At 35.3% G+C, this 15325-nt stretch overlaps 2 protein-coding genes across 3 annotated transcripts; both read left to right on the top strand.

The window, feature by feature from the left end:
• The first annotated feature begins 2419 nt into the window (after positions 1 to 2419).
• On the top strand, positions 2420 to 5471 carry LOC111693327. The gene is made up of 4 exons (XM_023457793.1): positions 2420 to 3161; positions 3258 to 3403; positions 3487 to 3679; positions 4695 to 5471. The coding sequence occupies exon 1, from the start codon at positions 2420 to 2422 to the stop codon at positions 3143 to 3145; it is 726 nt and encodes a 241-aa protein (XP_023313561.1). The 3' UTR covers positions 3146 to 3161; positions 3258 to 3403; positions 3487 to 3679; positions 4695 to 5471.
• Positions 5091 to 12528, top strand: LOC106648948 (casein kinase I-like). 2 transcript variants are annotated; one of them, XM_014366155.2, is made up of 6 exons: positions 5091 to 6021; positions 7329 to 7438; positions 7749 to 7971; positions 8105 to 8398; positions 8610 to 8892; positions 11009 to 11638. In XM_014366155.2, the coding sequence occupies exons 1-6, from the start codon at positions 5896 to 5898 to the stop codon at positions 11131 to 11133; spliced, it is 1161 nt and encodes a 386-aa protein (XP_014221641.1). In that variant the 5' UTR covers positions 5091 to 5895; the 3' UTR covers positions 11134 to 11638. The 2 variants fall into 2 exon arrangements, with proteins under 2 accessions (XP_014221641.1, XP_014221642.1); XM_014366156.2 differs by lacking the exon at positions 11009 to 11638 and adding an exon at positions 12317 to 12528 and having other exon boundaries at positions 5096 to 6021.
• Positions 12529 to 15325: the final 2797 nt, after the last annotated feature.

Here is a 15325-nt window from a genome sequence, read left to right as displayed (position 1 = left end):
GCAAACCACAACATTCAAGAATATCTGCTTACATCAAAATTCCTTATCTCATACTGGTGTTTTTCGGCTGTTTATAAAATTCAAAACAACATAAACATATTCGCACTCGTGCGAGCGCAACGCACGTATCCTGTTAGAAATTGAATGGCATGATAATTCCATAAATAAAAAAAGCCAGTGCGCATCGCGGCGCGGTGGGTCATAATAAACTATATAGTGGCAACTATAATGATATGTATAATATTGTTTGAGAAAGCCAGCAAGCGCCGTTATGTATGGCGTGATTCCGAGAAATCGGCTGTCATTGTTGTCAAAATTCACTCGAATCGATGTAATTCGAAGTCATACACACAACTCGATCACGGAAGTTCTTGGAAAAGAAAAAAAAAATGCCTATATAGGCTTTTTCGCATCTGCTAATTGGAGCTCCCGGAGCAGTAACAGTAGCAGCGGTGCAGAGATTATATTTTTCATTTGCACTCTGTGTGCACGACAGCGAACGAGCGCGAGCTCAGTTGAACATATTATATAGGATATCGTGTAATGTGCATAAATACGCACACGTCTGCGAGCGTGCAACGTTATAGATAAAGTTAAATGTGAAATTTGCAGCTTTGAGCTCGCTCTCGTTCTTTTCTGCAGGGCCGCATTACATGTATGTATATACCTACAACGTCGACGCTGCTCCGATGTGTCAAGTCGACTGTGTAGGTAGAGCCATATAATCGCGCTATATGCGTTACATCGCACTGACACTCAGGCTTCGCAAAGGTGCGCCTGTGTGAGTGCGTGCGTGTGGCGAAACACCAGCTGCTGCCCGCCTGCCTGCCTGGCCCGACGATGCATGCGCGCGTGTACATATTTATATATATAATGCACCTTCAATCGTCGACGCTATATATACAACTCGCCCCGCGCGCACGTCATCGTGGCAACCAGCGAGTCAAACAAAGACGGAGAAGCAACGGCATCATTACTCGCGCGCACTAAAAGTACACACATTGCATACTGTAGCGTTGACTCATATTGCTGCCTATAGCTCGCCTATATAGAAAGTCTGCTGCTGCTGTCGCTGTATATGTTCATGCGTGCGAGGGTTTTCTGTTAAAAGTCCCGTTACGGTCACACTAAAACAGATTATAGACTCCATAATGACGCGTTATTACATACTAGAATCTCGTAAAATGGCTCTCGATACGTTTAAATCGACAAAATATATCACCTTTCCGTGAAGGATTTTTTCAATAGTCGAATAAAATTGGTGAAACAATGATGACCTGTTGAGGCCAGCCATAGAGTAGACGAAGAAAATGAGAAACATGATCCAACTGCAAACATGATAAAAATAATCAAGTGGAGAAAGAAAGAGATGGGAATAGGGATAAAAATAGTAAAATCCATGAAAAAAATGAAAAAAGAAGGAAAAAGAAAATGAAAAAAGGCGTGTGCACGAAAGTGTACATCACGAGTCGAGTGCAGGCGAGACTCGAGAGGCTGAATTGCAGTCCGTGAAGCGTATATACATAAGAGTTCGCCAGCCGCAAGTATTATAAACTAAAACCGAGAGAGCAAGAGTGAAGACTGAACTCGAGATTGCGAAGGAAAGAGAGAGAGAGAGAGAGAGAGAGAGAGAGAGGAAGACGATGAAAATCCAGTTTAGTTTGTCTATCTTTGTTTCGCGCGCGCGCGCAGTATAGGGAGCAGCGATTTCGTGCAACTCGTCGTTTGAGTCGTATGCTCGCGACTCAGCGCAGCAACAGCAGCAGCAGTAAAGCCAGCAACGACGGGTTTTTCGAGACAATAAGCGTATTAGCAACGGGGCGCGGAGTCGGCCGTGCATTGGAAAGAGATGGGTTATATGCGTCCGACACTGTACACAGAGTATACATCGGATCTGTGTGTGTCGGTGTGCGCTGTTTATGTACATGTGCGTACGTGCACACAGGCAAGCACCTCGCCACAGCACACAGTCAGACACACACTCGTGGAAACACACTTGACGCTCGAGCAGTTGTAGCTGTGTGTGTGTGTGCGCCTGCCTGCCTGTCGCGTCTCGTGTGCGAATGTGTGTGTGTGTGTGTGTGTGTGTATGTGTGTATGTATATTTCTACGTGTGGGTCGGTTGATCTCGCTCGTCTCCGACGTCCGTACATTACGATTGAGCATATGCTGCACGTCGGGCAGCAGTGAGAGACCAGCCAGTTCTCTCCTCGCTCCTCGCTCGTTTTCCAACGATAAGCAACAAAAGACACACAATATAAGCGCGATTATTTACTTTTTTTTCCCCCGACTCTCTGATCATCGTCATCGAATCGCGCGAGGCTCTTAAGGGCTTATATACACCTTAATTTTTTCAAAAATCGATTTTTTTTTTATTTGTGTTTCAGAAAGGAAATTTTCTCCCCTTTTCAGCGCTTTNATGGGAACTCATTTACGCAACATAAAGAAGAGATTTGGAAGAACCTTGCTAAGTGATGGGAAAACAATAGGTGGAAAAGGAAGATTGACAGCCAAAGTGATAGATCAGCTGTCATCGTACTACACTCAAGCGATTAGAAGAAACACTACTGTCACTAGCATGAGAAATGATATATGGGCCACTTTCTTTCACAAAAAGTCCACTGATAAAAAACCACAACACCACTTATGTCCAGCTGGAGCAACTTCTTGGTGCAAATGGCAGAAGGCCAAAGCACAGGGCACTTTAAAAAAATTCACGCACAACAGTTCAATACCTGAAGCAATTATGGATGAAATAGAAAAGACCTACGAAGAGCTCTCCAAGCCAGAACTGTTGGTAAAATGTATTGGAGCATTTTCTCAGAACGTCAATGAATCCCTGAATCATTTACTGTGGAAGTATGTACCAAAAAAACAGTGGAGTGGTGGTACTATTTTGAACATTGGAGCCTTCATAGCAGTGTCCACATTCAATGATGGTAAAACTGCTCTGCTGAAAATTATGAAAGAATTAGATATTCAGCCAGGCCCAAACGCAATTGAATTCATGAAACAAAGTGATGATAAAAGAATTTACCAGGCAAATATTCAAGCTGCATCATCTTCTAAGCAAGCGAGATCTGCTAGATTGAAAAGAAGACACAATGATCCCAACGATGACAGTTATGTACCTGGTGGTCATTGAAGTTATCGCTCCAGCTGTAAGTAAAAAACATATTGTGTGTTATAAAAATATAATAAATAAAAATCAACAAGAGTACACTTACCATTTTGAAACTTTATGATTCTTTTCTTAGATTTTAACAGCAAACTTTGGGAAGATTCATCCAAAAAAAGTTGGTACTTTAACCTGGAAGTCAACACAAAGCATCATTCATCAAATTTACATATGAAAATAGAATTAGAGAATGCAAATACTTATCTGATTGTACTGGACTTTCCGGTGAGTAAGAATGATAGTCAAAATACCACTTTTCTATGTTCAATTTCACTTTAATTTGACATTTTTTTGCAACGAAATTTTAGATTCACTTCGCCAGTGAACCGGCTAACGAAATTTGTCGAGGTTAGCGCGTGAATACAGCAAGGCGCCGCGAGAGAGACAGATATAGAGCAGACAGCTAAAAGCACATGTGTACTAATTGACAGATGATGGTTCAAAATATAACTTGTTGATTATTTTCATGTGTAAATATTATTGAATGATGTGTAGTGTAGTGTAAGATAAATAATCCAGTAAAATTTATTTGTTTTAATTAATTTGTGTCTTAGTTTTTTGTGAAATCATAAAGTTTACAGTTTATTTCAAAGTGACATTTTCATCTTGCACAACATTTGATTGAACCATAACAATTTAAAGATATAGAAGTTCATTGCAGAAATTATTGTTGTAATGTTTGTTGAAAAAGTATTGTTCATAGTAGTTTTATAAATGCCAACATGTTCTTTCTTACAATAAAAGTTACTTGTTAGTGAGTTCAAAGTAAACATTATTTACAATTGTTCTGCCACAGAAAGTTACATTTTCATGGTAAAATGAGTGCAATGTACCAGTTAGTATGAAAATGTCACAGAAATGTTCATGATTACTTTGAAAAACTTTCCTGATTCACTTTCAAAAATATTATTCTTATAAGAGAGTGAATAACTAAAGTTATTTGAGTATATTGAAGTTTTTTCTTTAATCGCTTATTCTGTAAAGTTGTGATTTTTGTCAAAATGGCCCTGTTGCCGTAATATTCCAACAGAACCGTTTGACCTACTGTGTCTAGGTTGTAGGGGCTACTTCAGCACATGTGTGGCTATGGCCGCTACCACAGGGAAGATGTTTGGACCTTTGTAAAGCTTTCTATAAGCTGACTACCTCCAAAATTATCAAAAATTACATAAAAATTTTAAATAAAAGTGGTGATACATAATATAAATATAGAAAGGCTTTATGAAAAGTCTTGCCTGTGGTAGCGGCCATAGCCAAGGTTCTAACAAACAGATTGGTATGTCACTGGGGTCTTAAAAATGATTTGATCTATTGGAATTCTACGGCAAAGGGGGGTATGATTTATTTTTAGAATTTTGACTTGCCTACACAAACTAGGCTATATAAAAATTAATTTGGGGTATGTTAGTGTGATTTCTGGTTGGAAAAACTGTTTGAAAACTGTAGAATTTTTCCAATTCACCAGATTTTATTTTTACTTTTTTTTTCAACCATTTTAAATTAATGTAATTTTAAGGTGTGTATAAGCCCTTAAGTAGTAGATACACAGAAGCTAGTGTGATACTACGAACACATAGTAGATACATTTATTACGTCGCGCCCCGCTCAAGTGTGTGTATACACTGGATATTTACACACAAAAATAAGAGAGTAATATTACCAAGTCACAAATCGCTTTGGCAGCTACAGAGCTCGAAGATCGCGCTCACGGCAGGCCAGTTTATACGAGAGAGAGAGAGCTAACACGGCAATCACATCGCTGCTGCTTTGGGCTTATATAGCGCGTATATCGCAAAATATATATATAAACCGCGCTACCTATATATGTATGCGATTGTGTGTGTGTGTGTATGCGCGACGAAGAGAGTTTCCGAATTATATATTGGCAGTGGCGTATGTGCGTTGGCACACAGTACAGTGTAGACAGTCGGACAAGACAACACGCGCGGCATCGCGAGCAACGGCATAGCAGCAGTGAGATCAGTGCGTCGTGCTGTGCCTAAGGAAGACATCTCTCGATTCTGCGGACACGCAAATACGCCTATGAGCCAACTGGGCTGGAAAAACGTCGTCCGAATCCTCGCCTGACTCATAGCTCTAGGCGCTCGTATGTTATACATGCTATATATGCTGCGATTCGTTATCCGTCGAGGCGTCGATCGTATGTGTGCCGCTGGTTCCAACTGCAACTGCTGCTCATTATAGTTATTTCATTCTTTCGATAAATATCAAGTATATGCTGTGCGTGCATCGTTTTAATGTGCGTGTGAGACTGGCTCGCGAATCGCGATAGCACTCGAGAAATAGCCGTCGTTATCTTCCGTCGCAACGGCTGCAACGCAGGCGGAATTGTGTTAAACAAAGGCCCCCGAGCCGCGCCACGTCTTTAGAAAAAAACGCAACGACGGCTCTCGGCCCGCGTACGAGACCGTGCACCAGCAGCAGCAGAACGATCGACACGAGAGCCAACTGTGGTCGTCGATGTTCGCGAATAGATGAGTGGCAAATAGCCGTGGTTCGAGTGTTCGTCGACAAACGTGGATCACAGTAAAGAAGATAAAGTGGCTCTGCCACCGAACCTGGAAAGGAGCATACGCGAGTGGCAACGAGCTTCATCACCTACGACGGCCGCCGACCAACGAGCTAACGCAGCAGCAGTAGCGAGCGTGCGGCAGCAACAGCAGCAGCAACAACAGCAGGGCGGCACATCATCAGCCATGTCGATCATAGGAATTGTGAATAAAACCGAGTTCATCGTCGGTGGCAAATACCGATTGATGAGAAAAATTGGCTCGGGTAGTTTCGGAGATATCTACCTAGGCATCAACGTGTCCAATGGCGAGGTGAGCTGATTTCGCTCTCTCTCTCTCTCTCTCTCTCTCTCGCTCTCTCTCTCTCTTTCTATCTCGCTCGCTCACTCGCTCTCTGTCCTCCATTATGTGTTTGAGCAACGCGCGTAATAACCTCGATTCGCAAAGGTTCCGTTTTACTTCATTCGATGCCTTCAATTCTCAACGTTTCCGTTTGTTTCCCGACTCGATTCCACGGATCTCGCGAATTTTCCTTGTAACCTTTCGAGAGCATCAGCCGCTGCGCTGTTTCGACAAATCGCACACACACATCTACGCGCGCACCTCACACTGACACGCACCAAGACATATGTATGCGCGAATTTACACCTCTATAGATATAGATGCTTCGCGTGCGACAAGAAGAGAGCAATGTGTACCTATAGTCAAAAACATGGCGGCGAAAAAGCCAAAGTCTCATGCTGAATTTTTTGCACTGCGCTCAACAGCGTCAGTTTCCTTTCTTTTTCTTTCTGCATGAACCTTGAACGATCCCAATGGATGAACTATCGCCATTGACGTTTTATATGACATCGCAACGATTATGATTCTGACGTTTCGAAATTCATTGTACCCTTCCGTTGCTTTCTATTGATGTTTCCCTTCTAACGACGATTTTCCGTCCAAACACGATGTTTCGTTTCATTTCTTGTTTAAAACCTTGGACGTGATCTGCAAATATACCAACTTTTCGCGAATTAATACAGAAGAAATATGCTCTCACGCAATATTATGTGCTTATTTCCTATCTGTGCCTGGGAAAGCTATAGTTAAATGGGCCAAGGTTCAGGAGGTGAGAAAATCGCGTGGGCCATAAGAGACTATACATTTTGAGAAAAGCAAAAGGGTTGCATGAAACTCATTTAATGAATTGCTCTAATCACATTGATACCAATTTATAAATAATGAATTGTAAACTAGTACAACATTTTTTTCGTTTTATAGTATCTTTTAAATATTAAATTAAAAAACTTATTTAGTTTTACTAGAAAATTTATTCCTGATTTTATAAATTTTTTCCACTGTACACTACCTTTTGATTAATTCTATTGAAGCACAAGATTGAATAAACAAATACAAAGTTTAGTTTAGATTATCTTATGCAAAGTAATTATAATGAAAAAACCAAAACTATTTAACTTTAAATTCAACAAATATTTAAATGTAGCAATTTATATCTTAACTCTATGAAAATTCTATAAACTAATATTTCAAATAACACTAGTGTATCAATTTCATATTTAACATTTGAAGTATGTTATACCAGAAACTAAAGTAAAATGTAATTTTTAATATTATAGGAAGTTGCTATCAAATTGGAAAATGTCAGGGCCCGTCATCCACAATTAATGTATGAGTCAAAATTATATAAGATCCTACATGGAGGAGTTGGAATACCCCACATACGCTGGTGAGTTCAAAAGGATTAAAATAAGTATTCAGGAGATCCGTACCCCAGCCCAAAAATCAAAATTTTGATCCAGTTTTCTGAAACTTTTAGTGAATATTTCTCTAAATGGTTCTATGGCGACCTTAAAAATATCAAGATGAAGGTCCCCATAGAGCCTTTTAGAAAAATATTCACTAGAAGTTTCAGAAAACTAGATCGAATTTTGATTTTTGGGCTGGGTTATGGATCTCCTTAAAAGGGTAAAGTTAAATAACTCACAACAAATTGTTGCAAACTTTTTGATTTAATATAAAATTATCATTTCTTCTAGGTATGGAGTTGAAAGAGAGTTCAATGTGCTTGTAATGGACCTTTTAGGTCCTTCGTTGGAAGACTTATTCACATATTGTTCACGGAAATTTACAATAAAAACAGTACTGATGTTGGCTGATCAAATGATTGGCAGAATTGAATTTGTTCATTGCAAACACTTCATTCACAGAGACATCAAGCCTGACAACTTCCTAATGGGCATTGGTCGCCACTGCAATAAGGTACAAATATAATTTAATTTATGCGACAGTAATTATAATTAGTTTTATCTATTGTTAATTTCCCTTATTTATTGGCTTTTAATTTGATTTTGAAATATTTTAAACATTTTTATCATGCAATTATCAATTCTAGCTATTCCTCATCGATTTTGGTTTGGCCAAAAAGTTCCGCGACAGCCGTACAAGAATGCACATATCGTATCGTGAAGACAAAAACTTAACAGGTACAGCTAGGTATGCCTCAATTAATGCTCATTTGGGCATTGAGCAGAGCCGCAGAGACGATATGGAATCACTCGGCTATGTGCTCATGTATTTCAATCGGGGATCATTACCTTGGCAAGGTCTTAAAGCTGCTACAAAAAAACAGAAGTATGAAAAAATTAGCGAGAAAAAAATGTCCACTCCCGTTGAAGTTTTGTGTAAGGTATGTGTAAAAAGAATTGTGAATGATATAATAAATTTAATACTATTATCAAAGAGCAATAAGTAAGCTTTGCTTTGCAAATATTTGAAATTAGAATCTAGTTCATTGACCATTAACCGTTAAATATTTTACTTTGATTTAATCATTACAATCTCTCATGATTAAATATCTCTAAATTTATTACAATTAAACCATTTTTTTGTTCATCTAGGGCTTCCCTGCCGAGTTCTCAATGTACCTGAACTATTGCAGAGGCTTACGTTTTGAAGAAGGTCCTGATTACATGTATCTTCGCCAACTGTTCCGCATACTCTTCCGTACGCTAAATTATCAATACGACTACACGTTCGATTGGACGATGTTGAAACAAAAGGTCGCAGTGAACATCAATAATGGTTTGGGTGCGGCCACGCCTGGACCTGGACAATCGCAGTTAACGCAAGGGCAAGGCGCCGGACAAAGCCAGGCACCCGCTCAAGCGGCAGCTCAATCAGGTGCTCATGAAGAAGACTGGCTCATTCCTCGTGTACCACGTTAATAATTGCACGCACGCATGCACACTCACCCCACTCACATTTGAATTTTCAAAGATAATTTCAACCTAACTTTTAAGTTTCGTTGATCATTATAAATAGTCTGTTTTCAATTCGAATCGAATATGAATATAAATGGTTTCAAATCAAGACTTAAATTTTCTTATAACTCCATCCGTGGTAGCAATAAATCGTAATAAAGCACGGTGACTTTTAAGTTTTGCTTTATTCCAATTTGTTAATACATTCTTATACTCGATATCGATTGTTTCTTTGAAAATTCAAAGCAATTATCAAATACTTCTTGATAAATTAACTTGATTCACGTAAATATATTAATTCTTATATGCAAATCACATGGAAGCATGTGGCCGCGAACTTGTTAAAACAATTCATTGGCTACCTATATAGATGCATATAAATTGTGCGGTAACTTGGAAATATTCTCACAGTGAAAACTAAAAATATTCTTTCAATTTCTTGAAAAGAAATTTTTTCGTGATCCACTTTTAACTTAGTCTAGTTGAAAAAAAATCAATATATTTTCTCGTAGTTAAGTATTTCATACTTAAAAAAAATCATACAATTGGATTTACCATGTTTGATTATGTAAATAGAATGTTGCATTACCTTAATTTTTATACTTGCAATATCATGGTAGATTTACGTGCAAAAATAGATAGTAGTTCATGTAATTTCAAAAAAATTTGACTTGTCATGATCATAAGATATGATTGAATATAACTCCAGTACTTTATTTTCTGTTTGTACTTTGTGTTGGACTAAGTAGGTTGAGTTTTTTCTGTCAAATTTTTGTTTTCATCTTGTAACATAAATAGACTTGAATGTTGCCTCTTATAACATTAGTCGTTCTTTTATCACACTTGTTGATGAAAATACTTGGATTCATTTCTTATCGTAAATATTTAATTTTTAATTTCAACATATTAAGTTTTATAATAATTAATAACGTGTATCATAATTTCATTTAATTAAGATTGTTTCGACCTTCCTTCTTCTGGATCTTGTTGTGAAAGATCAAAATTTTGCTTCTACATCATTTTACATGCAATTTCGTAAAATCATTTAAATAATTTATTACTTTTAGGCTTTTAAGTTCTTTATTTCATGTTGGGAATTATTTTTGCTGCACTTTTTTGTAATATTTACAATACGGATAATTTGTAAATTTTATAATGTAATAAATTTGCTTAAATCAAATTTCTTTTATTTTTATTTTTCATTTATATTATTCGTTTTAAAAACAATATAGGACATATTTTTTTAAGTATATTTTTATTCTTTTTTAGTATTTTAAGATTACATGCATCACATTGAAACTAGCTTGATAATAATTTTCTTGAATTATAAATATTACGTGAGAAATGAATCCGCTTAATGCATGCTCATACTATTTAAATAATTCAAATGATATAACAATTTGCCTAAAGTAATGGAAACTATTCCTATAAACATAAATCAACCCGATGAATTTTTCACCTGCATCAAAAGTTTCATTTTCATAAGATTTCGAAAATTAACATTTTTTGTACGACCAGGAAATTCATACGTTATAAGTAGTAGGCTTTCAAAAAGAAACATTTTCCAACATATTTTGAGCTTCGGGCATCATCATATTTTTTAGGTTGTGTGAAACACTTTCACATCTTGGTTCCAATGCCTTACTGAATTACTTTCGAGATTTTTTCCTTTGTAATATTACAGGACAAGAATTAGTATATTACAGTCCTAGGCCGCGAAAAAAAGTCCCAGGGCACGCGTAATTAGCGGTCGAAACCGATAAGCATGTGCACTTGGGCTTTCTATTTTCGTGACCCAGGCCTGTATACGATTTTTCATACCCAGTGGCCCGAACAGCGGAAAGAAATTTGTCGCTTTTGGGCCGCTGGTATGAGAAAAATATTTACGAATCATTTCAAATTTAACACATTCATCAATTCAGAGTGAAAACCTGTTTTCTTCTTTCTAGTGATGCCCGAAATTTGCATTTAATTCTGATTTCAAAACTAACTTTTCATTAACAAACCATATCTTATTGTTCAATTTTCCATTAAAGGAAAAGGAAATCAAGTTGCCAAACTTAACGAAAAACCATCAGCTTACGTGAGGGTAGTCGACTGGATAGAAGCCGCTGACAATCCGGAAGTGAAGCCTGAATATTCGTTAAACATTACAAAATAAACTGGCTTATTAAATTTCGGCTAATAATAATTTAGCTAATTAAAAATTTGTTTGAGATTTGAAGAAAAAGTTCCAGTTTTTGAAATAAATGATATAGAGAACCGAAGACTTAATGATGCTTATTACATTAGTCCGATAAAGAATAGCGGTGTTCTAAAAATGCTAATTACTTTCAAATTTTGAGAGAAATGTCTCTCCAGTACCAACTTTAGAAGACTAATGTACACAGTTCTTGAATATATAGACATATGATATGAAGATATTTATATGCGGTATAAAAAATCTGTTATATCACTCTGATCAACATGTAAAAAAGTAGCGAATTAATTGATTTTTTTGATATTGACTATAGTGTCTTATGTGAATGCATTTCTAGTGGTCAGTTTCATTTTCTTTTGGAATCGCATTTTTTATTATTAAATTTATTTTAAGTGCATTCAAAACTGACAGAAGTAAGAACAGATGCAACATGTACAATAATAAAGTTGTATTAATTTATAATGTACATCAACTATTTCCTTTTTTTTGTCACCCAAAAAATTAAATTTTTCATAAGATCAGAACTGGTTTTAACAATAGAGAGAAAAATTAATGTTTTTAAAGTTGTTTTTGTAATTATTATTAGTTTTCTACTTACCAATAAATAGATTAAATAGAAAATATATCGAAAATGTTTTATTTTTGAGAACTCAAATATTAAAATTCGCTTTAAAATATATTAATTCATCATGTGTAAGTATTATTCTAAGTAAATAAGTTTTGAATTCATCAAAACAGTTAAATGCTTTATGAGTAATTATATAAAGTTACATTGTGTCTATGGATTACATAATCCTTTTTTTCAACTTTGGAATGTTAACAAAATAATCATCGTGATCTCTTTCTTTCAGTTTCACGCATAAAAATGGATTAGTGAAATTTTAAATGTATATGTTATATAGATTAAAATATTAAGAGTGCGTCGATAAAATGTGGCAACACTTATCGACAAAATCTTATCGTTGATACCAAAGCAAGTTCATAATTATATTTAGTTTTTCTTGACTTACGTTTGCATCAGTTCTGATCTTTGTTAATCAGTTAGCCATACATTTCAACACATTATTAACGTGGTCAAAGGCAGCGCGCGCATATTTATTTATATCCATTTTCAATGACGATCCATTTTTTTGCTGTGTTGCAGGAACGCGTTAAAGGCGCACTTGCAAGGCGGAATATAAGCAAATGTTAAATCGCCAATTTTGTGACAGCAACAAGCCTGCGAGAAAACGTAAAATGAAGGGTTGCACGGGACAGAAAAATTAAGCCGAACGTGTCTATAATACACTATTTAAGTATCGTAAGTATGTATAAAAAAAAAAAAAAAAAAACAAGAAATTAAAAAAGAAACAAAAGTCAAGTAATTGAAGATGTGCACGCTGAGCTCTTGATCGACGAAAGGTAATAAACGCATTGCAACTGAGAGTGAAGAGTTCAAAGAACAAATGTCCAAAAATACATTGTACTACTTCTACTACTGCTATTAATTACATATGCCGAACTCGAAAAAAAAAATAAATAAAAGACGAAAGTGTTATAGAAAAATTCAAGTGTATCTAGTACTGCGTCAAAGTTTTTGGTCTACCAGCCAACGCCGATTTGCGTCTATAATACTAAGGATACAACAAAAAATAAATAATATCGTTAATGATAATACATTAAATCTAATGAATATAATACAAGTGTAAAAAATTGCTTAACTTTCATTTAATCTTTTGTTATGTCGATTGTTTTATTACAATCGTTGTAATCGCATTACATTATAATTGCTATTATTATACTACGAATTATATAATTTTTGTATAAACCTAAGTTCTATTTAATACATGAATATGCAAGTACGAATCCCTACAAGTACGAAAAGTTAGCCAAAAATAAAAAAAATAATAAATGAATAAAAAAATTTGACGGTGTGATATGTATTACGCATTCATCATGCTATAGTAATTGTCACTCGTATAAACCTACACTGAGTAAAAAAAACTCGATCAGACTGTCTCATTTGTAGTGTGTTCTGCCAAGTGATTTTCTGCAGTTCATTGAGTAAACTGAAATAAAGGATGACTAAAAGTAAATAAAGTATATAACATGATTATATATAAACACATGATTTTTTATAGAAAGAGAGACGTGTTCAGTGTTAGGTCGCGCATCGTTAGAACTTGTATGTATCATTTAGTATTAATTGAGAAATTATATCATTTTAATTGTATGAAAAATTTAATGAATGGAGTGTATTTAAGATTGTTATCAAAGTCTTATTGAATTCTCAATAAAATCAGCATGTATATTTGCATATTTAAAACGATTATGTCCAGACGCTATATTATATGTATAAAATTACGTGGAACAACCGGGTAGCGAAAAATTGACAAAGGAAGGCAAAAAAGCACAACGCATCGTCACCATGATAATCTGGTAGTTAAACTGTTAGTCTATTTGAAAAAATGAAGCAAATTTTTTAATAAATTCTGCTGGTCGTAGAAGCAGGTCAGGCTATGGGATTCGATAGTTGGATAGTCAAACACGACTCACCACGATAACAACCGAAGTTCTTGCAAGGACCTAATCACGGCAATCGACAAATTTTTGTATCTGTATCTCTCTGTTGCGAATTCAATTATTTGTGTGTAAGATGAATTAGTGTGCGCTTACGAGCATGGTCCATCCGATGCATTTAGGGCCATTTGCGTTTTAGGGCGGAAAATTAAATATAATGTAACGATTATTAAGGATGACAAATTCTGAGGGTGTGAATGTACAGAATTGATTTTGATAGTCCATAAACTGTTCTTTACTATAATGATTATAATAAAGAGCAAAAAGCGAGGTAAAAAATAATAAACTGTTAATATAAAACAAAAATTTGTAGTATAAATTCGTCAAACTTATGTGTAGGAAAAAAAAAGTGGCTAAACAAGAAGAGAATATTGTAATGTACGTCGACAGTTGCATATTATCCCATTTTATTTGTGGAGCTGTCTCTCTTTCTTTTATTTTATTTATATTAAATGAAGGATTATCATCGTGGCCCCACCATATAATTCACTTCTATTACTCAGCGTGATTGTACATGAATACATCATACCATTTAACAATTTGATCCTGAAGTTATTCTTTTTTTATGTAGCATTCGTTGATTATACAGTAATATTATTAAGGACTAATAAATTCTTCGATAAAGAAAAATTAACTGTGATTTTTTAATTTTTCCACAACATGTCAAATAAATTCAATTGACAAGGTATTAGCTTTTATATGATTTTTTTATAATAATATTGTTGTGATAAAATTTCATTCTGAAAAGAAGTGCATAGTTTTTTTTTTTAAATAAGTACCAATGAAAACATGTTACTGTTGATATGAAAAGCGCTTTGAAATTATGTACTGAATGTATAAAATATTCTTTACTAAAAACTTATTCTTAATTTTTTTCTGTTCCAAATGAATTACATCTTTTCACATTCTCTTGTGAAAATTTTTTTCTATAACTGTCAATGGTATAGACGATGAAATACAAGTGGAACAAAGGTAATTACACAAAGTCAAATTACCTATTTAACATTATTTAACATTATTTCACTCGAAGATTAAGATGATAATTTGTTTTCCCATTAAAATTTTTTTCTGATTCGATTTGATCGACAATCTTAATGCGAGTTTATGATATTTGCAGTCAATCAAATTTAATGAGTAATCCTACCTTAAATAAATTTAATTAAATTTTGAAACAATGTTTCTTAATGACGAGAAAACATTAATTATTATAATCAATATGTAAAGTTTCATATTTAAAATGTGATTATTGTTAAAACGGTAGGCAATATATTTGAGAGAGAATAATATTTCTTCGGCTGAGATATCTTGAAGAATTATCAGTTCCGGTAATCTTCCGCGTTCTAGGGTTTCATTCAAATGAAATTGAAAAATTCACGACCGACTACTATAATATAAACACGGACATCAGCCAGAACAAAGGTTTATGCATATTCAGCCATTCAAGTACCGAGAAGCTGGGAGTACGTAAGAACGAGAACTGTTTTACTTGGCGCTGTGCTTTTTGCTCGAGGGTTTGATTTACGCGCCATGATGTTACATACTGCGTTGTGATGATCGTCACGAATAGCTGGTAGAGGCGCTTTGACGCAGCTAG

The sequence above is a fragment of the Trichogramma pretiosum genome, unplaced genomic scaffold, assembly GCF_000599845.2.
Source record: "Trichogramma pretiosum strain Unisexual culture from Peru unplaced genomic scaffold, Tpre_2.0 scaffold22, whole genome shotgun sequence".
Taxonomy (NCBI): Eukaryota; Metazoa; Arthropoda; class Insecta; order Hymenoptera; family Trichogrammatidae; genus Trichogramma; species Trichogramma pretiosum.
Note: the sequence above shows the minus strand (reverse complement) of the source record. Positions and strands in the feature narration are given on the sequence as shown.

Bases quoted from the DNA above. Each gene is read 5' to 3' on its own strand.
- LOC111693327 (XM_023457793.1), top strand. From the start codon at position 2,420: ATGGGAACTCATTTACGCAACATAAAGAAGAGATTTGGAAGAACCTTG.
- LOC106648948 (XM_014366155.2), top strand. From the start codon at position 5,896: ATGTCGATCATAGGAATTGTGAATAAAACCGAGTTCATCGTCGGTGGC. The intron at 7,439-7,748 runs GTGAGTTCAAAA...CATTTCTTCTAG, and splicing joins GGAATACCCCACATACGCTG to GTATGGAGTTGAAAGAGAGT. The intron at 8,399-8,609 runs GTATGTGTAAAA...TTGTTCATCTAG, and splicing joins CCGTTGAAGTTTTGTGTAAG to GGCTTCCCTGCCGAGTTCTC.